The 27,739-nt window shown below is 39.0% G+C and overlaps 1 protein-coding gene across 1 annotated transcript in view; it reads right to left on the bottom strand.

Moving 5' to 3' along the window:
• The window catches only part of B3GLCT (beta 3-glucosyltransferase), a 136,112-nt gene that overhangs the window by 55,371 nt on the left and 53,002 nt on the right, over positions 1 to 27,739 (bottom strand). Inside the window, exons 6-9 of the mRNA XM_028106794.2 lie at positions 18,204 to 18,280; positions 17,615 to 17,726; positions 10,934 to 11,070; positions 4,861 to 4,924 (exon numbers count right to left, since the gene is read on the bottom strand). Coding sequence (XP_027962595.2) covers positions 4,861 to 4,924; positions 10,934 to 11,070; positions 17,615 to 17,726; positions 18,204 to 18,280 — 390 coding nt within the window. The remainder of the gene's footprint in view (positions 1 to 4,860; positions 4,925 to 10,933; positions 11,071 to 17,614; positions 17,727 to 18,203; positions 18,281 to 27,739) is intronic.

Raw genomic sequence — 27,739 nt, 5'->3', positions numbered from 1 at the left:
ATTGCCACAAAAGTATGGAACTTGTGAGGACAAAAATGCAAAAGGAAGAGCCTGGGAAAAGGGCATCATGGGTAGTTTCCCTCAGTAGGTGGATGGTAACTCTGGTGATGCTGAGTTTCTGATGGGAGTTAAGAAAATAAAGCCCATGACTCACCCAAGGTGGGGAATGTTTAAGAGCAAACCCCACATAAAGCTGGGACTTTGGAGCTAGATGGAGGGGAAAAATCATCTCCAAATCTCCTCTGAGATTTTGTAGTTAAAAACCAGGCCTCCCTAATTTGTGCCACCAGTGTGGTCTAAAACACTTCAAACAGTAATTTAAAATGGTCCCAAGTCAGTAGAACCCTGTAGCAGTACGAAAGCAAATGCAAATCCTTCCTGGGGAACCCATACCTTAATGTAGGACTCAGAGGATTGCCACAGATACAGTTCCAAGCAAGACTACTCAGAGAAAAATCACAGAAAGCACAGGGACGTGAACTGATGATCAAGAGCCAGCAGACAAAACATAATCGGACCCAAAAGACTGCAGGTCTTGGAATTATCAAACACAGATTATAAAATTACTATGTTTAATACATTTTCATAAAGAGAAAATTTTCAAACTTTAGCAAAAAAGTTTTTCAAAGATTATATAAAATAAGCAAATTTGAAAAGAAAGAACTAAACTTCTAAAAATAAAAAACAATAAATGGAAAATGTAATGGTTAGGATAAGCAGCATATTAGACCCCGGTGAATAAAAAATTAGGGAACTAAAAGATGAAGGCCCCCAAACTATCTGAAATGGAGCACAGCAGAAACAGAGGTGGGAAATGTAAGAGAAAAATTCAGAGTGCTTAGCACACATCTAAAGATCCAGGAGGAGATAACAGAGAGAACTGGGATGAGAACATGCTTGAAAAGACAATGGCTGAGAATTTCCAAAAATTACACAACAATCCTATTTTGGAAAGGGTCAATGAATCCCATGCAGGATGTTAAAAAAAAAAAAAAAAAAGTCAGCACCTACACATCTCATAGTGAAACTGCAGAACACCAAAGACAATCTTAAAAGCAGGCAGAGAGAATGAGATTACCTACAAAGAAGCCACGTGAGACCAACGTTGATTTCCCAACACCACAGCAATAACAGAAGCCAGAACACAGTGTAGGTAAGGCCACTGTGATGACAGAAAATAATGGACAACCCAGAATTGTAAACACAAGATAACTATGTTTCAAGAACAAAGTGGACATAAATGTTTTTAAAGGGGAAAAAAAAATGAGAATGTACCGCCTCACTGAAGGCAACTCTAAAGGATGTGCCTCAGAAGAATAAAAATGATCCCACCTGGGTACAGCTACTCTGGAAAACAGTACAGAGGTTCCTCAAAAAGTTAAAAATAGAGCTACCCTATGACCCAGAATTGCACTACTGCGTATTTACCCAAAGGATACAAACATAGTGATCCAAAGGGGCACCTGCACCACAAATGTTTAGAGCAGCAATGTCCACAATAGCCAAACTATGGAAAGAGCCTAGATGTCCATCAACAGATGAGTGGATAAAGAAGATGTGGTATACACACACAAACACACACACACACACACACACACAAACATACACACACACACACACACACACACACACTGGAATATTATGCAGCCACCAAAAAAATGAAATCTTACCATTTGCAATGATGTGGATGGAACTAGAGGGTATTAACGTTAAGCAGAAATAGGTCAACCAGAGAAAGACAATTATCATATGATTTCACTCATATGTGGAATTTAAGAAACAAAACAGATGAAGGAAAAATAAAATATGACTAAATCAGAGAGGGAGAAAAAACCATAAGAGACTCTTCAACTCTAGGAAACAAACTGAGGGTTGTTGGAGGGGAGGGAGTGGGGGATGGGGTAACTGGGTGATGGGTATTAAGGAAGGCACTTGATGGAATGAGCACTGGGTGTTATATGCAACTGATGAATAACTCAACTCTACCTCTGAAACTAATAATGCACTATATGTTAATTTATTGAATTTAAATTTTAAAAACGTCCAAAAACATTTTGGACATATGGAACATATGATCCCACCTGGCCGGTCTTAGAAGTAAGATGGGATACCAAGCAAAGACAGTGGCAAATACATGGTTAAGCCAATACTGATGTGAATTGCATAAAATAAAGATAATATTTAAGTTGAGGGGTTAAAAAAAGAAACAAAAATACTAATTAATAAAGAGCATATAAATTGGGAAGGGGATGGGCTCCTGGGTGGCTCAGTCAGTTGAGCGTCTGCCTTCAACTCAGGTCATGATCCCAGAGTCCCAGGATGGAGTCCCAGGATCAAGTCCTGCATCAGGATCCCCACTCAGTGGGGAGTCTGCTTCTCCCTCTGACCCTCCCACCTCTCGTGCTTTCTCTCTCTCACTCTCTCTCTCTCTCAAATAAATAAATAAATAAAATCTTTTTAAAAAAAACTGTGAAGGGGATAATTAGAGTCCAATGATTCTAAGTCCCTTGAATTTAGGACATCAATTACTTAGCCTTTGTTAGGTTAAGAATGCATGTTAAAATATTTAAAATAACCAGTAAGGCACAGACAGAACTTCCAAAATAGCAGAGGAGGAAAAAAATGGAAAAAGAACAAAAAATAATCCTATATAGAAAGTAAGGAAGTTTTTAAAAGAGCCAGAGAGAAAATGGGGGGGGGGGGAGTAAATGAAGTGATAGAAATCAATTCAAATATAATGGTAATCATGTTCAATATAAGTGTAAATCTGCTATCTGGTTTAAAGACAAAGACTGGCAAACTTGGAGGAAGAAAAGATATGTCCTCTCTAAGAGAAACGCATCTAAAAGAAGGGGCTGTAAGAAAAAGATGAGCGATAATTAAAAAGCAAACCCAAAAAGAAAGCTGGTATAGAAACAGTCACAGCAACAAAATACATGTTAGGGCAAAGAGCATGACAAGAAATAAAGATGAATTCATAAGAAGATGTAAAGATTCTAAATTTGTATGCAATTAATTAACATAGTCTCAGAGTAAAAAAGCAAGAGTTGGAAGTTTACAAGAGGAGACATTGTGAAATACACCATTATTATGGAAGATCTTCCCATTCCTCCCTTAATAAATGATACACATTTATCTATATATATCTATCTACATATAGCACACAAAAGTAGAAGGAAGCGAGGAAGGAAGATTAATTTATGAGATTAAATCTATTTCTTCCTTAATCTAATAAAGAGACTATTATACTCCCCAAATTTTAGCACATACATCTTCTCCATTCATGAAAAGTAAACATGAACCAGGCCACAAAATAAGCCTAAGAATATTTCTAGCTACTGTTATATAGGCCACAATAATGCTAGGCTAGAAATCAATAACACAACACAGTAACAACACACACAAATATACTGGGTCTCAACGAAAAACGTATTTTTTAAAATGGGTCACAGTAAAAAAAAAAAAAAAAAGTTTAAAAGCCTCTGCCCTAGGGAAACTCCTGCCAATGATGGTCCTGACACACCTCCAAAGAAAACCCTAGAAGTAATAACTGTAATAGCAAAAAACACAGAGCAGTGCAGAAGCCCACCACCAGGAGAACTGGTAAGTGGACTGCTCTAGTCACAGGAGAGACTCCTGCAGGAAGGGGAAATAAGTTCATTAGAGCCATTGCACATATCAACGTGGATGAGTTTCAAGTTAGAACAATACTCATAGTACACTTTTGTTCATCTGTAGTCCAAAAGGATGCAAAACTGCATAATGTCTTATTCAGAGGTACAGTCATATGCTATAAAAGATGAAGCAAAGGAAGAGAGAATTCCAGAAAGTGTTTAAGAATGAAGGGGACGCAGGAACGTCACATTCAGGTAGTTTCAAAGTGACTGGTGATGTTCTAGCTCTTAAGCCAGGTGGTGATTACATAGATATTTTGACTGATCCTCATACCTTTCACATACGTTAGAAATATTCTTTGTAGGTATTTAGTGTTTAATAGATTCCCGAACCTGCGTAGCTATACCAAAGTTCACTCTTCGTTACAAATATCTAGGCAGACCTGCGGTTTCAATTAGTCATCCTTTCCTTTCTATGGGAAGGAAGAAAGGTTTTTTACATGTATATTTCTCCCCCAATAAGCTCGTTCATCACATGCAAACAGCCAGGAAGGTAAAGCCTTGTCAGTGCCCTTTCGCTCCTGGCATGCTGCCAGCACTCCAGGCCTGAGTGACATGTCAAGATTGACCCCACCGTCCTAAGATACAGGTTCCTACAGAGTGAAAAGTGGGGCTGTTCTAGGCAGTCAGATGTGCATGTGCCTGTGAATGAAACCCATGAAGAAACCTTCTTAACAATGATCCTGGAATGATTAATGATGGGACACCTGCCTCCAGGATGATTGGTCACAGGTATCCACCAAATGCCAGGGATGCTGGGGTCCCAACTGGCACGGCTGCCTCCTTGGGACCCACTGGCTCAATTCTGCTCCAGACAGCCAAGGACAAAGGCATGACCAAGGCATTGTACAGCCAAAGTACCAAATAAGAGCAAAGGTGCTCTGATGGCGGTTTTGCTTGTTTTTAGAAATCTACCTTTGCACCCATCCATCTAGCTTAAAAAAAAAAAAAAAAATCAAGATTCACAGAGGCAATCTTTTTCACTGCTCCTCCTCCACCTACATGATTAAAATGAGCTTACAGAGAAAGACCTAATTTTCTGGAGAAGAATTATCTTGGTGGGGAGAAGATGCATAGGTGCATTGGGGGGGAGGGGTGTGCTGTCAGGGAATAAAAAAACACCTTTTATACCAAAACACATGAATTCTTGATTAGTAAGACTTTTGACAAATAAACCATGACGTACCTCATGTTTTAAATCTATCGTAAAGTCGGATTTCAGGGATTCACTCTTTAACCTCTTGGTAAGCCTAGAAAATAAATACAATTTGAGTTTTTTTTTTTAAATCAGAAGAAGCATCAAACAAGAATAACACATTGAGACTGTCTAATGTTTGAAAACAGATTAAAAGCACACATTTTAAGATAAAATTAAGAGTTTTACATTTCCTTGAGGCAAAGCACTGTGAAAATGGATTTATTTGTTGAGTAGGAAATGAATGCAAGCCGTTTTTTTGCAAATGTAGCATTGTTTCAACATCTGGCAAATACTATAAAATACAATACAATAAATTAAATGCCTTATGTAAAACAAAGCCACAAAGTTTATTGACTCCTAACTCCTGACAGAGAAAGACAGAAAAGTAAAAAAAAAAAAAAAAAGCTTGCATGATCTATCTAGCAGCCCATGCAGTCAACCATAACCTTAAGTGATGGTTACCTCAGCCTCACGAAGGTCACGATGAGTCAGCCTCACTAACACCCAGAGCCTAAGTCAGTCACCTTGCAAATGTGTTTTTAGTTCTAAAAGTGTGCAGGGTGTTCACCTAATTTAAAAGGCAAGTCCTAAAAGTGGGAACTAGGTTTCACTTTTCTATACAACAAGACAGCACAAGCGTTTTCCAAATGCTAATTGCAGTAACCAACAATGCCAAAACACATACACACAGTTAAGGTCAGAAATTCCAATTACTTAGATAAAATATTTCCTCATTAATTATTCAGTTCCTGGCAAATACAACGTCTGATATTCAGCTTTCCTATTTTTGGAAAGCTAACTAAGTCATGCCCCAATAACACAGCTCTAAAGACACAACCAGCAAGACTGGAAACTTGCAACAGACAGGGGCCCCCTTCAACTCCATATTACAAGTTCCTAGCTGACTTTTATAGTCCCATTTGTGAGCTAGTCAAAGAAGCAAAATACTGAAAATCATCTAGGTAAGTTTTACTGGTGGAAAAACAACAGAAAAAAAACCAGTAACATCAACCTATTTGAAAAGATCATCTTATTGGAAATTTCTCCAAAAATGCAAGTATATTCTTTTATTGACACTATTGTTAGAAGATCACACAGATGGATCACCGGGAAATGTTAGGCAGTGTTAAATCAAAACTAACTAATGTAGGATTGCTAGGGCAAATAATGTTTTTGGTGGGAAATAGTCTAAAAAAGTGTACGTCGTGAAATGTTTTTAAGTAACCAGTTTTTCTGATGACCTGAGCAGGAGAAATACTTAAGTAACTATAAACAGTTGCCCTACCTACTGAGTGGGCCATAAAATCAAGGAAAGGAGGCAAAGGGGATCCCCACTCCTATCGTTTGTGCTGTAGACTGCCTACACAATACAGAGTTTCCCTTTCCTTCTTCCTAAGAGACTTTTAATTACTGAGCCCAATAACTGGGCTCCAGGGTCAGAATCAGTTTGATCCCAACCAAAGCACTGAAATTCCCAACGACTGTTAATGGTCCAGGAGCTGGTACATGCCTGAAGTTGACCCAACCAACTTCAATCAGACAAGATCCAACTAGAGACTGGAGATAAGCACCTACATTTCAGTGGTTAGAGAGGTTCTCCACTGCTGAACATAAACAAACAGAAACATGTAGCCCTTTTTGCCTTGACTCACAAGAAGAACCCAGATTTAGCATGAACTGCTGCTGTATGTGGTCTCAGGAGGCTGTGCACTAAGCATGAGAGAGAGAGAACCAGCATCCTCAATAACAGTAGGATGCATCAACCAACACAGACCTCACCTTCCAATTACAGTAATAATATTTCCTTAATCCAGCATGCTAACTAATATAGTCTCTAGTAAGAGGAAGAAATAGCACATTAGCTTTGGAACTGGGAAAAACCAACTGGGAAGATCCAATTTTGCAGCCAATGGGACTAATTGATACTTTATGCCTCCTTTAGTTCTAAGTATAATACCAGTTTCTTGAAGAATGTATAGAATCTCCTATGAGAAAACCATTTTTAGATAGATCTTGGCCATACGATAGTTGCTATGCTAGATGGGTTACATTATTTTGTTTGCTGGATTACTTGTCTGCATCACAAGAAAAAGGAAGTATGGTATCAGGTAATTGGAATTTTGAATTTGGTACTCTGGGGGAGCCTACATTTTCATTCTGTTTTGTTTTTGCTGGCAGGGGAAAGGGAGGAGAGACAGAGAAGACCATAGATATTAATTAACTACAAACATTGTGCAGTGTGTTGGCAACCGTTCAGTGTTATGGAAGCAGATGACACTGAATGCAGAAGGTTAACTGGCACCTTATTCCTCTATCATTCCAGAGTTATAGGGCAACTGCTGGAAATTTTTGGAACTTGTATGGAAGATTAGTCTTTTGGACCCAATCCCCTTATGTGGTCCCTTCCATACCTACTGCAGTGACATGAGGCCCTTGGGCCTCTTCCACATCCTGGAAAATTGCTCAGCTTGACAAGAAAGGGAGTAAGCAGCACTTGTCAACAGATGTTTTCAATGACTTGGTAAAGAAGACAGACATGTGCAGGTACAACTACCTCTACAGAGTGCCAAGTCATCCGTAACACAGTCTCCCCTTAAGAAGACGAGTATCTTGGCTACTGCAGAGCCTGCAGCCCCAGTTCACAAAGCCCCTGGGAGTTGGCCACATGGTGAGCATGTGGTGGTCAGAAGATGAGCATGAGCCAGAGCCAAGAGAACCTGCCAGGACTCGGACTGTCTCTCCAGCTTATAAGCAGTGAAGCCAGAGGGCAGAATTGACAGACCCGAGAGGTTTTACAGAACCGGTTTCGTAGAACAGAACTGCCTGCATGCCAAGCAATGAGTTGGGCTAAACCGTCCTTTAAGAGGATCTGAGGAGCCAAAGATGTGTTCAACACGGATTACTTCTATCCACCTGGTTTAAAAGTTAGTCAAGAGGAAAGTAATAAAGCTGGTGCAGCCACTCTGGAAAACAGTATGGAGGTTCCTCAAAAAGTTGAAAATAGAGCTACCATACGACCCAGCAATTGCACTACTGGGTATTTACCCCAAAGATACAAATGTAGGGATCCGAAGGGGTACGTGCACCCCAATGTTTATAGCAGCAATGTCCACAATAGCCAAACTATGGAAAGAGCCAAGATGTACATCGACAGATGAATGGATAAAGAAGATGTGGTATATATACACAATGGAATATTATGCAGCCATCAAAAGGAATGAAATCTTGCCATTTGCAACGACGTGGATGGAACTGGAGGGTATTATGCTGAGTGAAATAAGTCAATCAGAGAAAGACATGTATCATACGACTTCACTGATATGAGGAATTCTTAATCTCAGGAAACAAACTGAGGGTTGCTGGAGTGGTGGGGGGTGGGAGGGATGGGGTGGCTGGGTGATAGGCATTGGGGAGGGTATGTGCTATGGTGAGCGCTGTGAATTGTGTAAGACTGTTGAATCATAGACCTGTACCTCTGAAACAAATAATACATTATATGTTTAAAAAAAAAAAAGAAGATAGCAGGAAGGGGAAAATGAAGGGGGGGAAATCAGAGGGGGAGACAAACCATGACAGACTATGGACTCTGAGAAACAAACTGAGGGTTCTAGAAGGGAGGGGGGTGGGGGGATGGGTTAGCTTCCTGATGGGTATTAAAGAGGGCACGTTCTGCATGAAGCACCGGGTGTTATATGCAAACAATCAATCAAGGAACACTACATCAAAAACTAATGATGTAATGTATGGTGACTAACATAACATAATAAAAATAAATAAATAAAAGGAAAGCAATAATTAAGTTCCTTATTACACCGAACTCAGTAAAAGGTGAATTGAATCCAGCATAAGGGGCCCCCAAGGTCCTTGCCAGATGGGGGATGGAAAGAAGTGAAACTCTCTAAACTATAGGATTTGTCTCCTGGATGAGTGGCCTCCTGGATCGGAAGGGAAGGATGGAGAAGGGTGCTGTACTGGCTTCAGAGAGATGGTTATATCCCAGGCTTGCTGTACAGGATCTTTGCAGGTCTGTGGGTTTCTCTGTAACCTTGGGGGGAAGAAGGTAGCATCTGTGCTCAGAGTACTGCATAGGACAATTTATAGCTATGCTTGTCCCTCTCTCAAGGGACTTGGCTCTCCAGGAAACGGAAGACAAACAGACTTAGGAAGAGCTTCTAACCCCCAAGTGAGAGAAGCCACAGCCACCGGAAGTCGTGTAGAGGAGTCAGGCCACGTAATTCCAGGCTATGAAGGTAAGTACAGAGAGTGCGGACAGAGGGGAGGAAGGCCACCACCAGGGCGAAGAATCTGGAAGGCACAAGGAACAGCTCCGGGGCTGGGATGTGCTGCTCAGGGCTCTGGAGAGTCCAGGCTAAACACAGGTAGCCAGACTGGGCCCAAACATCAGGCTGCTGGATATAGTGGGAAAAGAGTGTCCCGGGGGGTCCTGGTCTTCAAGCTACAGCAAACCCAAGCTTAATTCATTTGAAAATAAAGATGACCCAGGCCTGCTGAAACAGAATTATCTTCCCCTCACTCCTGCAGAGAGCAGAGCCAGGCAGTGCAGTTTCAGAAGGGAATGACAACTCTCTCTTCTCGCTCCCCCTCCCTGCCTGCCCAACCTGTCCAAGAACGGAGCAGGGAAAATGTGTGGGCCCTCCTAGGCATGCCTGGGCACAGGCTGGGGGCAGGGCATCCTTGCCCAGTATTCTTAGGACAGGTCCATGGGTCACACATTTTAGTTGGAGATAGAGAATCCACTCTAGCCAGTTTAAGCACAAAGTACACTTATTAGTGCATACAGATGGCTCACAGAATTACTGGAAAGTCTGAATAAAGAGACTCTAGGCTGAGATTCCAAGAACAACCTCCAGATTGATACTACAGAAATGGGTAGCCGAGGAGCTGTGGCCTCTGCCACCATCAGGAAGCTGCGACATCAAGAAGCTACTGTCTCAGCCGCTAGCCTCCACCTGACCCCTCCTCTATCGTGACCTCTCAAGCCAAAAGGACCACCATGCATTGTCTCATTGTCTCCTTTTCCATATAACTCAGTTCCCAAAACAGATTTTCCACAGCATACCAACCTAATGGAGGCTACCTCACGTAGCTGCTGTCTAGTAGGAAGGAAGGCTATATAACATGGAGGTGCTGGTGTTGTCCTTTTCTGGATTCTACATTGGGAAGGAGGGTCTCACGCTGTAAAAACTTTCAAATGTCAAAGGAGTAGTCAATAAGTGCTGGCCAGCCACAAATGACAAGATACTACTACCTGGTATGTCTACAATGGACTAAAAAGCTTTCCAAGACTAAAAACCCTAGAAACAGCACACCTAATGTTAGAAATAACAGACACCCTTCTATCTTTGACGATAGAAAGGCCACAACTGCTTTATCAACTTTCTATTCCCTAAAGAACAAACACACATCATAATTAATCTGAGGCATTCGAATTAAGAGCCTGTCAACAATCCTATTTCTCCTCAATTACGACTTATCTTTACTTTTCACACTGAGAAAAGCATTACTGCAATTATACACTCAAATAGCTAGGTACGAATGTCTACAGAGCCTCTGGTAACTGTCCCTCCTGCCCGGCCCCTGTTTAAACGTTCATACCCATGTACATAATTTGTCATCAACTCCCACCCCTGGGCATGTTACAGATTCGTCTTTTTTCTGACGATCAAAGTCATACCTATAGTTAACTAGATCTATTAATAATAATAACACTTGTGGATATAGAGTTCTCAGAACACTTATACGCCCTCCCGTGGGCTCACCTTATTTTGCAGGTGAGGAAGAGAAAATAGGAAACAGATGAGTAATCAGTCTGAGGGGACCAGTACATGACAGAGCAGAAGCAAGACCCTCAGGTACCAGCTCCTGTTCCAGGCCTTCCCACTCCACCACACACTGCCTCCCGCTGCAAAACTCACCTGAGAGCTATAAATTATAGTACTCGGTGAAATAAACGTTGATCTGCACGTGCGCGCGCGCGCGCGCACACACACACACACACACACACACACACACACACACACAAAGTCTAATAAATTCTTACTTGTTTACAAGTGGAATACTAAGGGCCCAGCCAGCAGCAAAGTCTGGATATTTAAAAATTGTAGGATTTTCAGAAAAGGCATAATGGTGAATTATTGTCGATTCTTCATCATGTAATGCTTTTCCTAAAAACCATTCCTGTTAAATAAAGATATAAAATGTCATTTTCTTATAAAGAAGATGTGGTATATATATATAATGGAACATTACTCAGCCATCAAAAAAAAGAATGAAATCTTACCATTTGCAATGACCTGGATGGAACTAGAGGGTATTTATGCTAAGAGAAATAAGTCAATCCCAGAGAAAGACAATTATCATATGATCTCATTCATATGTGGAATTTAAGAAACAAAACAGAGGATCAAAGGGGAAGGAAGAGAAAAATAAAATAAGACAAAATCAGAGAGGGAGACAAACCATAAGAGACTCTTAACTCTAGGAAACAAACTGAGGGTTAATGGAGGGGAAGGGGGTGGGGAGATGGGGTAATTGAGTGATGGACATTAAGGAGGGCACATGATGTAATGAGCACTGGGTATTATATACAACTGATGAATCACTGAACACTACCTCTGAAACTAATAATACCCTATATGTCAACTGACTGAATTTAAATAAAGTAAAATGTATTTCAAATGTACATCCAAAAAAATAAAAACTAAAAATAAATGACACTTTCTTAAAAAGCCATATCATATAAGACCAAAAGCAAAGTCATATCATTAATTCTAGTTAATTAAATATTCTGGGTGATAGAGAATTAGCATAGATTATTACTTTCTAAAGAATTTTAACAAAAACATAATTAACGTTCTATGATAATGAACATGGCATAATCTTTACAAAGAGAGTAATTTAGTATATCAACAGGATGAACAAAATGTTAGTCATCATTATGCCATAAACACATAAAAGTGGTATTTTACAGAAAATTCCTTATCAAAATACCAATAAGGGAAAGAAAACTGTGTTCCTTTATCCACTACTGAGGTTTGCAAAGAAGAATCTGAAAAATTCTTTCCAGAATTAGTGCCTATTTTATTCATTTATTCATTCACTTGATTAACATTTATTATTGTTATCAACTAACGTTTGACATTTATTCCACAAGTGGGAACGCAGCTTACACAACAGTGGGGAAACAGAAAATAAGTAAATAAAGTAGGGTCAGACGGTGACTGCAATGTGCTAGGATGAAAATAAAACAGAACGCCTGGGGACTTCCCCTGGAAAGAGAGAGAAAGCTCTCATGAGCTAACAACTGAACTGACAGTAAATAATACCAAGGGGCCAGCTATGCACAAATCTGGGGAAGAGCCATCAAGGCAGTTACTACAAAGTCCCAAGGCAAGAACAAGCCTTGATACATCTGATTAAAAAGGAAGTCCAGTGTGCTAGAATATGCCAGATATGGGGAGAGGGTATGAAAGAGACAGGCAGGAGACAGCCCAGGGGAAAGCAACGCAGACTTTACCCCACGTGCAGTGGAAGACTTCCACTTCCGGCCACAACAGAATAGCCTGGCTCAGACCTGCTCTCCTGCTGAGAACAAGTATGAATGCTGGAGAAAATACTTACACCAAACAATTAAGGGCATCAGAAAACACAGACAGAGAGTAGATGAGGGCAAATATCCAAGAGAGAAGGGAAGCCCATCCGTAGGAACCCTGTAGTCACCGCCTCGTACCCCTCAAGCCTTTTACCCATAACAGAGAAGGGCACACAACAGAAAGCAGCAGCTGGGACTCTGCAGCCTTCCTGGACTGAGAGAGGGGTTGGAGCTTGAGGCTGCCCAGAAGGTAGAGATTTAAGAGGATCCAGAAAAATGAGCCCCAAATTCTGCATGATTTCCCTTCAACTCCTACACTGAAGAAAAAAGAAAGAAAGAAAAGAAAAGAAAGAAGGAAAGAAAAAGAAAACAAGAAAAGAACCAAGAACCAAGTGGAAAGCAGCAGTAGAGAGGCTAATTGCTGACCAAAGGCTTCAGCAGTGGTGCTGGGGAGCCCAAGGCCCAGGTGCAAGGTCTGCAGGGAGAAAGGGGTCTGTAAATAGACGGACCCAAACAAGGTCTACAACCCAGAAGAATATTAAGTGCTCCTGTATGTAGGGATATCATCCACAGCCTCTTTGATTTTTCACATAAAATATCTGGCATTTAGTGAAAAATTACCAGGCATGCCAAGAAACAGCACCAGAACAAAAACAAAGAGAAAAATGAGAAACAGAAAGAGATGCACAGATAAGTCAAATGCTGCAGTTATAAAAAAAAAAAAAAAAAGTTATTCATATCTTTAAGGAAATAGATGAAAAGATGAAGAATTTTACCAAAGAGCTAGAATAATAAACAAAAGTCAGATGGAAATTCTAAAACTGAGCAATGCAATAACTGAAGTTCGGAATCCAAAAGGATATTAGACACAAGAGAAGGAAGGATTAGTGACCTGGAAGGTAGTAAGTCACTAAAAAACATCGAGTTTGATGCACAAAAAGAAAACAAAGGAAGAAAATACAGAAAAAGAGAATAAAAGCAATATGAGAAACAGTGAGAAGGTCTAAAACACACAAAATTGAAAGGCCAGAATAGGAGGAAAAAGAGAATGGAACTGAATCAACATTTGAAGAAATAGAGGCTTAGATTCTTCTAAAACTAACAAAAGTCATCAAACCATAGATTCAAGAAGCTCTATAAACACCAATAAAGCACTGAGGAAACCACACAGAGTCATACGTTGGTTGAAAAGACCAAAGTTTGAGAAAATCTCAAAAGTGGCTTGAGGGGAGATGGGTGTGTACACATTTCTTTTAAAGGAACTAAAACAAGACATACAGTTGAATTTTCAATGGAAACAACAGAATGTAAAAGACAATGGAACAACATCTTTACAGTGATAGAAGAAAATCCCTGCCAACCTAAAATGCTGAATCTAGTGAAGCTATCTTAGCTGTGGGGGGAGTTTTTGAACAGGTGAGTGGTATGATCTGAATTACCAAGAGGCTAGATTATTTGGATGGCAAGAGTAGAAACCAAGAGACTGGCAAGGAGACTCTAATAATTGTCAAGGCAAGAGATGATGGTAGCCTGGACCAGAGTGACAGAGTGACAGTATTAAATAGGGAGAGAGGATGGAAGAAGATGTATTTTGGAGGTAGTCTCAATGGGATATGCCAACATAGAGTTAAGGGAAAAGGAGGAATCAGTCACGAGTCCTAAGTTTTTTTATATGAGCCAATGGACAGACCACGATGCCATTTCTGAGATGAGGAAGACTGAAGATGGGAGAGGCATTAAGAATTCAGTTTGGCATATGTTGAATTTGAGGTTCTGATTAGACAAGTTGGGGGTATGCAGTAGGGAGTTTGGTACAGGAGCAGGGAGCATACGGCTCATTCCCTTGGTTCCTTCATACTCTGCTCAAAAGTGACCTGATACCCTATATAGAATAGTAAGCCCACCCCCAATCTGTCCCTTATCACTCTCATTCTGCTTTCTTGTTCTCCGTAGCTCTTACTACCATCGGACACATTGTTTGCATTTTTGCTCCTTGCCTATCTCCCCTGCCACAAGAATACCCCCCTCCTTGGCAGGGAAACCGTCCATTTTGCTCATTGCTATATCCCCACCAGAAGATCGAATATGTAATAAGTGCTCACTAGTTTTTGTTAAATGAATGGAGCAAGCCCAGGAGAGCTTCAAATGGCAACCACCCTGTTAGAGAAACTAATTTAAATCAAGCACCCTAAATGCTAACCATTTTGCTTATTTTCTCTGTTATCCAACCAACCCCACCTCACTCCCTGCTCCTTATCAGAAAACAAAAACAGGAGGGACACCAGATTATCTCTTCTGCTTGTGGTTGTGTCCCAAATACCTCCCAGACCCCTGGTTTTGGTCAACACGTGCAACCCATTAACATAACGCTGTGCTTGGCTTATACAACTACATCACGATTTTCTTGACATTTTATGGATATTTTAAATCATCACTGGGCAAGAGGGATAATTATAAGGTAAATGGCTTTGACTTAAGATAGAAATTCAAGATCTTTTAAAAAAAATCAATGACATAGGACTTTCTCAAACTGCTAAACATTACCCAATACGAAAATCATCACATTTAACATACCATGTCAATAGAGCTTGTTTAAAGAAAATAAAGTAATTCAGGAGATTTTCAGTACCTTTCTCACTAATCCTTCACTGTTAGAATTTCCTGCTGCAAACGTAATTTTATACAGAACATGTTTCTATGTTTTAACTCCTAATGGCAGTGTCCAACTATGACCGAGTATACAAGATTGTTTTCCAATACTGGGGGGAGGGGTTACTATATAAACTAAGGGAGAATTTATACAGAATCTGTGGAAAGAGGCACTCCCCCATCCTTCTTAACAATTTTAATAGTTTTACAGTAAAGACAATTATAATCAAGATAAACTGTAAAATAACAATTCAGACAATGTTCTATTAGTATCTTAAAATTACTCTTTACCAGAACTCGTGCTTCACTTCTATTAAAAAAAAAAAAATACCAAAACATTTCAGCAAATGCACACTCATAATAAAAGCATACAGTAGGAAAAAAAGAAAGACTCCAGGAAGATATGGAAACTTACAGAAATCACCTCGAAAGGCAATTTAACAAAGATTACTTTAATAAAGATTTAAATTTTCCATTTAAAATACTGTATAACAGTGTAAATTTGCATAAATGACAGAAAGATATTGAAGGGGAAAAACATCTCAGAATCCAAAAAAAAAAAAAAAACTGATGCTCTAACATGCTACATAATTATTATTTTAATATAGTTTATTTGTATCACTATCAGGGCCAGTTTTGTTTTTCCTAAAATTTCAAATGGTAGGGGAAAAAAGCACACTGGTTTGAGCTAACTTGAACATTATGTAATCTTTATTTCCTAATGCTAGTTTCAAAAGAAATAAAGCATCCTAGATTTTTTTTTAAAGGTTGAGTTCAGAAAAGAGGGGGAAAACATCTCATTTTACCTCTGTTCTGTACTTGCTTTTCATGAACTTGTTTTGAACTTTTAAATTTATCATTCCAATTTTCATTAAAAAGCACAGTGAGTCACCATCTTCTGCCAAGAATTAGAGCTATGGATAATGGAAAAATAATCTCCAGGTGAAATGAACACTAGAAGGAGATTAAAACTCCTACATTCTAAAAAGGATTTAGGAGTTTTTCTCAAGTCAAAAGGAAACATAACAGCCTACCAAATGTTTTACACAAAACATGGCCAAAATACATAGATGCTGGTTAGCATCATCTGAAAAGACAGGATAAGACACATTTATAATTCTTCTCTCCTTTGAAGGATTTTTCTTTTTAACCTAAAAACCTTCTCATTCAATTATATCTGTATCTTTCCTGAAAGCAAAAGCATAAAGAGAAATCATAATGGACTTCTGCAGTTTTTAAAGAACATCGAAACCAGTGGCTTTGTTAAGCTAACAAACTTTCCAGTGTTTGAGAATGATTACTGTTGCCCAACATTATTCGTCCACATCAATAAACCAAGCAGGCACCCAGAAGCCACCTTTCTTTCCCCACATTCTCATTAAACATGATTTAGTTCTGGAGTGGGACCAGAATAGGGGTGGGGCAGGTGTCCAGTGGTGCCTGAAAGGGCCCAATTCTACTTATTCTAAGTTTAAAGGATTCCATATGGTGGTCTGGGTATAACCCGGGCTTCTCCAAGAGAAAAGAAGAGCCTGATTACTCTCCATATATCTCCAAGGCATCCTCCTGAGACACGACATAGCCCAGCGGGAAAGTGGACATTACAGAGTTAATCAGTCATTCACAAATACTCATTGACCACGTATTAAGTGTTAAACACTCTGCTCAGTGCTAGGGACTTAGAAATAAATAAGATCCAATTGCTATATCATATCTGCCCAAAATAAAATCTGAAAATATTAAAGATAAGGATACAGAAAGTAACATTGGACTTTTTTTTTAACATTAGATTTCTAACACAAGAAGTACCCCTTCTTACTTCCAGACCTTCTCAGATTTTGTTCCCTCTGCTTAAAATACTCTCTCTCCTCTTAACTCTTACTCATCCTACAGGACTCAGATTAAAGGTCACCTCCTGTTCTGACCCTCAGAGATTAGGTTTGATGATGCCCTGCCAAGTGCTTCTGACAGCACCCTGTATTTCCCTTACTGTAAGACCTCTCACTTTTCATCTCTTCCTTAATGGTCTGTTTTGTCCTGCCACTCTGTATCAACCACATCATCAAGATCCTGTTTGTCTGTCCTAGCCCCTGCTATCATAGTGCTTGATACATAGCTGGCAACCAAGAAATACTTCTCATCTAAAATAATGTGTGGTCATTGTTGACAAAGAGAAATAAGCAATTTAAACTTATTTCTTAACTCTGGGTTATAGCTTTTTAACTCTCTGAAACTGCTCACACATATAAATAGATTTTGTCATTTAAAAATGGTTCATTATAAGTTCTATCCCTCCAAAAGCTATAAAAAACCTCAAAAAGAATTATTTTAGCATTGCTTCTAGATATTCAACTATTATTTCATTCTTTTAAATTTTAAATTAAGTGTTTTTATTAGTTTAGAAAACCTCTTAATCAAAATTAAATCTTCTTTTAAGCATTTCCTCTAGTAGATAAATACCGGTATTAAAATTGTATTCACCTTTGACGGGTCATATCTTCTGAGTGTTTCTAAGAGTTCTGGAATTTGTATTCTTGTCTCCTCTTCACAGAAGAAAATCCACGATGAATTTCTGCTATATGTTACAGAAAAGCTGACAAAGAGAAATAGGTTATAGTAATCACTTCTATAAAATGAGTTTATAATAAGGTTTAAAACTAATAAGAAAGAAATGAATGAAAGACATATAAAATGGCAAGAAATCTAGATTTTTTTCCCCTACATTTTTTTCAATGTATAGTTTTAGCTTATGGGAAAGCCAGATACTAATGGTTTATAAAACAGCTAGAGTTCTTAAAGTTAATTCTCTCCATAACAACACCAGTCCAGAAGGTGGATAATTTCCAAATATAAGCATCAAATCTATCCACATTTTAGCGTTTAAGAAAGCAACATATTTAAAAACAGAAGCCATTCATAATTAAAAGAATCAAGAAATTTGGGTAATGTAGTAGTCATAAAAAATAGAGTTCAAATTTACTTTACTTCTTGACTCTTACTAAGAAAAGTAGGGAGCATAGGAGTGTTCAGGTAGAAATGTCAAAATTTACACATTTCAAGTTAAACATACTGTGGTAACAATGGAAGTATGGTCCATGCACCTTCTTGCTTAGACAGCTGATGAAGAAGAAGGACTCTGGGGAGTTCCTAAAGAAACATTATCAAAGAGGAGAAATAAATAAAAATACAATATGATCACCTCAATTTAAAAAAAAAAAAGACAATTTTTAAATGCAGGTATTTTCGGAAACCTGACATTTTACTCTTCTAACTACTCTCTTTTTTCTTCTCCTCAGGAGTTATTAGGAATGAGAGATGTTGGCTGAATCCACTTAACCTCTTTATCACCTACACATGGAATAGTGCTGAAGACTCCAAGAAAGGTCTTCAGTGATACCAGGAGCTGACCTGAAATTTGCAGATTTGCAAAGGTGACCAGAAGGGAAAAGCCCAGAAGCAGTCAGGGATAACACAGAGGCATAGAAACAGCTTTCACTATACATACCATAGGTAGCAGACGGAAAATAAAATATGTCAGCTAAACAAGAGGGTGTATATAATATCCAATTTACCTAATGTAAAAGAAAAAAAATTTAAGTGCCCTTAAAAAACTAAAACACCATGGTAATGAAGAGTTTGGGGTCTAAATACTAGAAATATAACCCTTAGGTACTCAGACAATGAGAGTAATAATAGACTTTGAAAATTTATAAACATAGAAGAAACTAAGATTCAGAAATAAGATACACCTATGGCTAAATAAATATGCATACATATACACAGAGAAAGAGATTAATATGTTTAAGGCTATGAATGTTAGCTCTGAAGTAAAACACTATTCAATATATTTCACACATTATTACAAGCCCTAAGTCAGATATATTATAATATGCTTGAATACCACCCTCCCAACAAACTTTAGTATATTCTGTGTTTTATTCGATTTCTTGGTAACTGTTGCAGATGAAAGACATTGAGAATAAGTGCCTAAATATTTGTACTATTACTACACTAATGTAGATTCAATACCAGCCTTTAAGTTCATATAAGTTCATTATTTCAGGAGAATGGTTTTCAATATAAATCTTTGGAACTATCAAAGTCTCATTTCTTTATTTTATATAGTATTTATTTTAATGTGCTCACTTCGGCAGCACATATAATATAGTATTTATTTTAACTTTCATGTATAAATATGAAATGCCGGAATAGTAATCAAAGGTTAAATCAGACTAGCAATGTGACATGACATAGAGAAAAAAACAGCTGAAAGGCTGAATTAACAGCTACTCAGTATACTCAATATAATTTGGGCTTTCCTGCTGTTGATCATGAATTATGCAGTAATTTTCACTGACTTTTAAGAAATGGCTATATATATATTATATATATACACAGATACATGTATATTCATGAGGGATTATGTAAAAACAAAAATCATGTGTGAAGAAAACTAATAATATTAATAGTTGTATAAAACTTTCAAATAATTATGGCATGCTAATATGAACTAGTTAGAAAAGAACACAGCAAATACTTTAAAAGGTTTTATAAGAAAATAGGGGCTCCTGGGTGGCTCAGTCCATTGAGCACCCGACTCTTGATCTCAGCTCAGGTCTTGATCTCAGGGTTGCGAGTTCAAGCCCTGCGTTAGGCTCCATGCTGGGTGCTGGGCATGGAGACTACTTAAAAAAAGAAGAAGAAAGAAGAAAGAAGAAGTAGAAGAAGAAGAATGACCTACTGTGTAGCAATTGAAAGTATAATAATGAAGACTTTGTAACCATGGAACTGTCTTTATGTTAAATGGAAAAACAGACATGATTCCAAATATGTAAAACAAATTCATACATGAACAGAGATTGGAAAAGAACCAGAAAAATGAAAATATTTGTGTCAAGATGACCAAAGTATTACAACTATGGTTTTAAAATCCTTTAATGTAGCTAAAACGTAGTTTAGTTTTAAGTTTCCTGAGGAAAAATGAATACACCTCAGAATTCTTCTTCCATACAAATCCTATCCTTCCTGGTTACAGAAAGTATATAAGTGATGTCAGCAGGTATCACAGGAAGGCTACAGGAAGTATATAGTGATATCAGCAGGTATCACCGGAAGGCTACAGGAAGTATGTAAGTGATGTCAGCAGGTATCACACGAAGGCTACAGGAAGTATATAAGCGATGCCAGCAGGTATCACAGGAAGGCTGTGAGGGCACCTTCCCGGCAAGGATGCAAAGACAGGCTTATGAATAATCTGTCACGACAGTAAAAGTAAAAAGGCAAAGTCTTAGCACAAAGGAGTGAAATTCTAGTCGAAAATAAACTCTATGCATTACTAGTGAATTATAATCATCCCTATCACCATTCTTTTTTGTTTACTAAATCATATGCCTGGGTTTCATATCTGCTTCGGTCAGTGAACACAAAAATGGCAATCAAGTTTTCTGTACCTGCCTACCTCCAAATAGAAATATTTCAAAAAGTAATGGGCTGTGTTTATAACGGTCTCCAAAGGTGTGTGAATACCTTGGTCTCAAAAATATGCCTACCCTGACATTCAGAAACCTGGTCTTAACTCTTGATTAACCCAAGGTCATTTCAATTATAAATAAATTTTCATCTGCTAATCCTCAAAAAGGCCCAAGAGCTTTTGTTCTTGTTTTTTATACATACACATATATAGATGTGTGTGTATGTGTATTTATATACATGTGTACATATATATATTCTGTGTGAATACACACGCACATATGTTCATACGTATTAGCACCTCTCAGATACGGTAATTTAAAAGGTTACAATAAAATTTTCTATTAAATGATCTTATCTCAGTTTTTACTACTTGGAATTGTAATAATTAATGCTCTATTTGTATGTTACAAATAACACCACCACAAGATTTAGACCTCCTTACAGCTACCATACCCGGCTTACAGCACTTTCATATGCAATGCAAGTTTTTTAATATGTAATTGGATGGACGACTAACAGAGTTTTCAAATGAAATATCAAAGGGAAAGAAAATAAAATGTTGTATCAACAGTGCCATTTGGAATAAAAGCTATAGTAAAGGCACCCATGCATATAGCTCTGTCTGTTGTCAATTTAAATGATGCCTATTCACCCAACAATACTACTATTTCAAACCTAAAAGGTAAGGCAAAATTCTATCAATAATGAGATAATGCCGTAACAGAGGCAAGCATAAATGGGCTAAAAATACAAAGGGCCTACTATGGGCAAATGACAGAAAAAGGAAAGAAAATGAAAAAGTTGAACAGTCATCTAAACTTTTATATCAACTCTATTTATCTCACTGAACCCGCTATCTTCACTTCCATCGTCAGCATCTTTTGGTCCCCTAACAAGCACTTTGAGGTCAGAAAGGCTACTGGACATGCAGTCAGTACTGCCTTTGAACACATATTATATCAAGTCTATGTTCACACTTAAGGCCACTACCAATTATGAACAACAATCACCTTCAAAATCAACACTCTAACTGGTTCCTTGGTTCTTCCACAAATCCATCACCTGTACTTGGCAAAGGGGTTTGATTCCACAGCTGAGCATTCTAACGATGCTCTGCGAATGGAAATAGCCCATCATTCTTGAAATGGAAGGAAAATCATGAAAATTTTATATCTAGAAATATTAATAGTATAAATGAAAGAGCCAACACTTGAACATGGATGGAAACATTAATATTTTAAATATCATAAATAACTTTAATTATTAGGCAGATTTGGTTTTTGGAACACTTAACTCTTTGTGCCTCTGTCTGGAAAGAATTCAACTAATTCAACTTCATGCCACTGGCCTTTTCCCTTCTCGACAGACTGTTTCCCAATACTTATAACTTGCCCATACCTGTACTTCAAAGTATAAACCTAGCAGTACATGAGTTTATGGTCTAATTCAGGCTCATCATTCAGACCAAGTACTAAATTTGAAAGCAATAGCCAAGACATTTGTTCAGGATGAGGCAGTGCCTCTGAAAAACTGAATCCTGTTTTAAGACCGTTTCCAGTTCAACTGCATTTCCAAATTCCAACTGTTATATATGTCTTAGCCATTGAACTGAGCTTTTAGACCAACACATGAATTATGATGAAAATTAACATCTGTTTATTGTTATAATATCTCCCATAAGGAGGTATATCTTACGAGGATGATGATAAAGATGTCTGATATGCTGTTTGGAACACATATCAGAGAGATTTACTAGTCTTTAAAAATCCAGTATTCATTTATGAACCAGTAGACTACATGTGTTGCTGTAATAACTTATCTTCCAGGAACCTGAGCCTATATTTAAAATATATATATATATTTTTTCCAGATACCTGTCTTAATCACTATCTTCTCCTAATAAGAGAAAGCTATTACCTCATTATTTATAAAATTTGTTTTTATTAATAACTATTTACTTTGAAATGCATTACTAAGTACATTTTTATAGCTCATATAAATCTGTATTAACTAATCATTCATTCATTCATGAAAGGCAGAACAGTTCAGTGTTTAAGGATCCGATTTCTGGAGCCAAGATACTTGCATCAGAATCCTCACTCTGGGGGCACCTGGGTGGCTCAGTCAATTAACTGTCCAACTCTTGGTTTCGGCTCAGGTCATGATCTCAGGGGCCTGAGGCTGAGCCCCTACGTCAGGCTTCGTGCTCAGTGTGGAGTCTGCTTGTCCCTCTACCTCTGCTCCACCATGCTCCCTCCTTCCCTTCCTCTCCCCTCCTCCCCAAATAAAACCTTAAAAAAGTCAGCTGTGATTACTGCCATAGTTTCCAACTCTGTTTCTGCTCCAGACCCTGGCCCCATATATCAGATGTCTCACTAGTCCCTGCAGCCCACCTCTCTCAACATAAGCTCACACGCTGGCTCACAGAGCGGCTCACTTTCCTTGTATTCACCCTTTCCCTAATAACCAGCGAGACGCACAATGACTGCCTCCATCAACGAGAGTCCCCAGAGTTGCTCCAGGCAGGAGTCTGGCAAAGTCCACTATTTGTTCAAGGCTCAGTTCAAATGCTGTAACAAAGCCTTCACTGACCTTTCCGGGCATGGCTGGGTGCTTCCTTGCCTGTGTTCTCAGAGTGTGACGCCGCTGTCGCTGTGGCTTCATGCAGCAACGTGCAGTGTGTCCCCTACTAGAATAGAATGAGCCTGCTGGAGGGTGGGCACCGCCACTCACCTGCAAGAAGCCACCCTTCTGGGCATCACCCACCACTAGCACCCTGTCCCCAAGGAGCACTTGCCTCCTCTGCACACCTGCATGTGCTGGCCCCCACTGTACACCTCTAGCCACTGGGTACGGATGTCACTACCAAAAGAACAAGCTCTAGAGCGAATGGCTTCTGTGGGTCCCCGGCTCCAGACTCAGTCCTGAGTGACACTCAGTGGCAACGTCTGATTGGCCATACTCCATCACAGGCTGCCTCCCCTTGAACCCAGGGAGACCCGGCACCTGGCCTCTGGCGTTCTTACTGGGCCAAGCCCCAGCTCCCACCAGACTCACCCAGAGAGAGTTCTCCAGGACAGGGAAGGGGTTCAAACGCTAGGCAGCCAAAAAGAGACAAATGCTCACAACATAGCCTTCTCCACAGTGGGATGAACTCATTATTGCTGAGCAACCACCTCAGAAGCAATGGGGGTCTCAATGTCCTGTTTTCTCCTGAGGCCAATCTTGCCCAGATCCTTGCTCAAAGTAAATATTCAATAAGGATTTATTAAATGAATGGATGGATGAATAAATTCTTACTCAACAGCAATGTAATCAAGTCTCCAATTTAATAAACAATTAATGTGATGTCTTAACACCTATCAGTTACTACAAAAAATGAATCTTCGGTAAGTAAGTAAGCATCCAACTGCTCTCACCTAAAAAGAGAAATTTAGTGATAGCCAGCGACACACTGTCAAAGCTAACCTTTCAGTGAAGTGCCTCATGCTGTCTCCTTGACAATAAAAAAAAATTTCTAAAAACAGGAAACACAGAACCATCTTTTTTCTAAAGCTTCTTCACACTGATCTATGAAAGGTTTTGCTCTGGCTTATCTTATGGAAATAAGGTTTTTTTTAAACTAATGAACCAAAGTCTGTAGACTAACTCTCCTCCAGCAAACAGTGATTTACAAAACTTTCTGTGAACAGGGAAAAAATATCATTTATTTGTTAAGGTTGAGAGTCTTCCAGGTTTTAAATAAAGTTCATACCACAAAAGAAGAAAATAAAATTGGAACTGTCTGTTCTTTTCAAAAGCTGTTTAGTTGGGGATGGGAAGAGTGGGGAAGTGTCTAAGCAGGTAGTTCGGCTCCGTTTGGCCCAAAGCAGAAAATGTAATCCAACATCTTCCAAATGTAATGTATACAGCTGCAACATCCCCTCCCTCCCGTGCCCCCAAAAACTCTTATAAGAATATCCCACCTCTGAACTTGCTTTTCTGTATTTGCAGGTTGCCTTAAAAACAGAACCGTAATTTGTCTGTTTCTGCCCGTATTTGTCTCAGGTCCTGCCTCCACTGTGAATTCAGCCGCCCAACCCCCCCCCCCCCCCCCCCCCCCCCGCCACACACACTCACTCCTACAGGGGCTGACTTCCTCACTCAAAGTTGTTCCCCAACCAAGCATGACCCTTGCCCTGCACTCTGGTTGAAGCTCACACTTCAAAATGGTGCCAGAATTTTTGTTTTACTAGAACCTACTAAAAAACCCCACCATGATGCTTTTATAATCTTTCCTTTATTGTTTCCAGCTTAATCTTATTTTGAAATTCCTTTGGAGAACAATACTGGTTTCTGTAACTTTAGGCACATGTTAATACCGCATAGTTCTGAGCTACAGTAAAAATGATTGCAGCCTCGGTTCCCCTTGGTTACTGGATCCCAGGTCCCATCAGGGAGAAGACGACACTCAGAGGATGCCTCTCCACCAACAACATAAGGACAAGACACTCAGATAGTGTCTTCACCAGAGGCCGAGCAGTTTGCTCGCACTCCAGATAACAAAAAAAAAATATATACAAGTATTTCCACACAAATATCCATTCAAGAAGGAATTTTCTTAGGTTCAAGTCAAATCATAACTGACACACTGATGCTATGCACGTAGGCATTCGAAAAACACACTCAAGTGTCTGATTAATTAAGAAATTGTTGCCCAAACTCTCCTTCTGGGTTTCTGTCAGCCTCACCTCCACGCAGCCTTTTGTTTGTGCCCCTCTTTAAACAGCCAATCTTTGTAACTTCACATTACCCCTCCATCTGTAATGCAGGGAGAAAAAAAAAAAACTGAGGGAGAAAAATAGCACTTCTTCAAAATCTGTATTCTCATATCCACAGATTTGCATTTAGAAACCCAGCACTCATCAACCACATCCCCCATTCTCACTGACCTCACTGACTTTACTTTCCATCCGTTCCAACCTAAAAAGTACAGTACATAGCCCACTGCGAACACATCCTTACTCATCGCCCAAACTGCTCCCCAAATCCCAGTTGCCACCTGGAGTCCCTTCCTGACTACTTGTCTTTGTCTTCTAGTTCCGGTTTCCATGTTCTCGACTGACAGCTCTCCAGCTCATTTTTCCTGTCTTTCTTACCTGATTTGACAAGTCTTGTTTCCTTACCCTCTCAGGCTTCACATGTGCAGTGGGCACTCTATTAACATGTGCTTTTTACATATTGCTCTGCTTCTTCCATGGCTTCAGATGTGCACCGTCGTTCTGAAGGGCCCTGGGTATTGCCTAGAGATGTCCTTTTACATTCATAAGTACCTCATATAACCACAGATATCCAATTAATATTTGTTAGATAAATATTTTAAGGTGGTTATCTCAGACGTCTAATACCTACCTAATGATATAGTCATTCCTGTCATGAAGCAGTTACCATCTACCTCATCAGTAATTCAAAGAGCTAGACGATCTTTCTATCCCTTCACCCCCCAGCAATCAAGAACGGTACTCTGCACATAGAAGAGCACTTGGTAGAGTCTGCGGGCTGGCTGATTAGAGGAAACATATAACTACAAACTACAGAGCTGTTATAAGCTGCCTTCTAAGCTTCAAATCTGGAGATGGACAAGACAACTCACAATGACCCAAATTATTTTAGAAACAAGGGAAAGAGTTTCACCACTCCAGCCACAACGCCTGGTACAGTACTAAGTTTCAGACAGAAAGTTAGTTTAGGCTCCTGTTTTTATATTTGCATTTAGAAGGTCGAAAAATGTTTGTGTGCTTAATAAGACCGCTTTTTAGCACTTTGAGGCAAAACAAGCATAGGTAATGACTTGCCAAAGCAAAGAGAACAGCTAGACGCAGACGCATAATCACAGAAACCATTAAATTTTTGCACCTTAATTTTTGGCAGATTTTGTAGTCAAGTGCAACCTGACAAGGGTAATGAATAAATAAACAGCAGTTCTAGACATCTGGTGGTGTGGGAGGAATAGATATTTTGGGCTATCAGATAAATACTCAAATGATAAAACTTACTGCTGATTCCTCCCTTGGCAAGCAACTTTTGTGAATGCTCATGGTGGGCAAATCTACAGGGAAAACCCAAACTGCAACCTGAACACTTCATGGTTCAGGTTACCAAGTGACATGTGGGTCCCAGACATCCTGTTCAATTAGAGGTACAGCACATACCTGCCAAACCATGGGACTGACCCCTCCTCGAAGAAGCGAGCACGCTCCCCATCACAGTGCTGGGGATGCCCTGATAACTTCTGCCTTAGATTCTCCCTTTCTCCACTTCCATGGCTGATAATTGAGCTGTCAATTCTTTCTCAAGAACATGTCAATTTCTTAAAACAAGTTCCAGTTAAATTTTAAGTAGGGAGCCATACCTGCCTCTTAAAGGGACTTTGGCCTACCCCCATGTTTTGTGCATCTCAGCATTTAATTCTCTGAATTTAACGTTATTGTTCTATTTTCATGTAGTTCTAGGTCAGGGTTATCCCAATACTGCCCCAAGGACTGTCTACAAACCCTGTATTAGCTGTCAACTATCTTTGGATCTTTAAAATTCGACTTTTAATCACAGGTACACCAAAAAAAAAAAAAAAAAGACTCTGTAAAGAGAAAAAAAATGAACCAGTATCAAGTATAGTTGCAGACTCTAAAATCTTTCTGACCATTTCAACTACCAAAACGCCGGATCTTGTGTGCAAATTAAATCCAAGTGTTAAAGTTTTGTCATAACTTCCTCAGTATTCACAGTTGGCTTCCATCCTAGGAAAGAATTTGAGAATAAGAAAAACAGACTATCCTATAATTAAAGGGAAGTTTCCTTATTGCTTTAGTCTAGACTCCATTTATTATCACAGAAATTAAATGCTGGAAAAGAAGGGTTTGCTTAACGATGTTGCTTAATTACATGTCTTTAAACGTAAAACCAATATTGCCACCTAGTGGCAATCTAAGACAGCTCCTAAACATGTCTAATGTGCAAGCTGTAAACAGAAAGGACAATAAAAATTAAGTATAAGCAAACTGAAAATAGAAGCATACAATTAAGTGCTAGAAAGGGTAAATACTTGAGTGAAATGGAACTTCTTTCTAAGCTTTAAAAGCTGAGAAAAATCTATCA

Source organism: Eumetopias jubatus, unplaced genomic scaffold (assembly GCF_037043125.1).
Source record: "Eumetopias jubatus isolate StellerSeaLion01/CBP00866 unplaced genomic scaffold, mEumJub1_p1.0 scaffold_3, whole genome shotgun sequence".
NCBI lineage: Eukaryota > Metazoa > Chordata > Mammalia > Carnivora > Otariidae > Eumetopias > Eumetopias jubatus.
The sequence above is the reverse complement of the archived record's forward strand: the minus strand, read 5'-3'. Positions and strand labels throughout refer to the sequence as shown.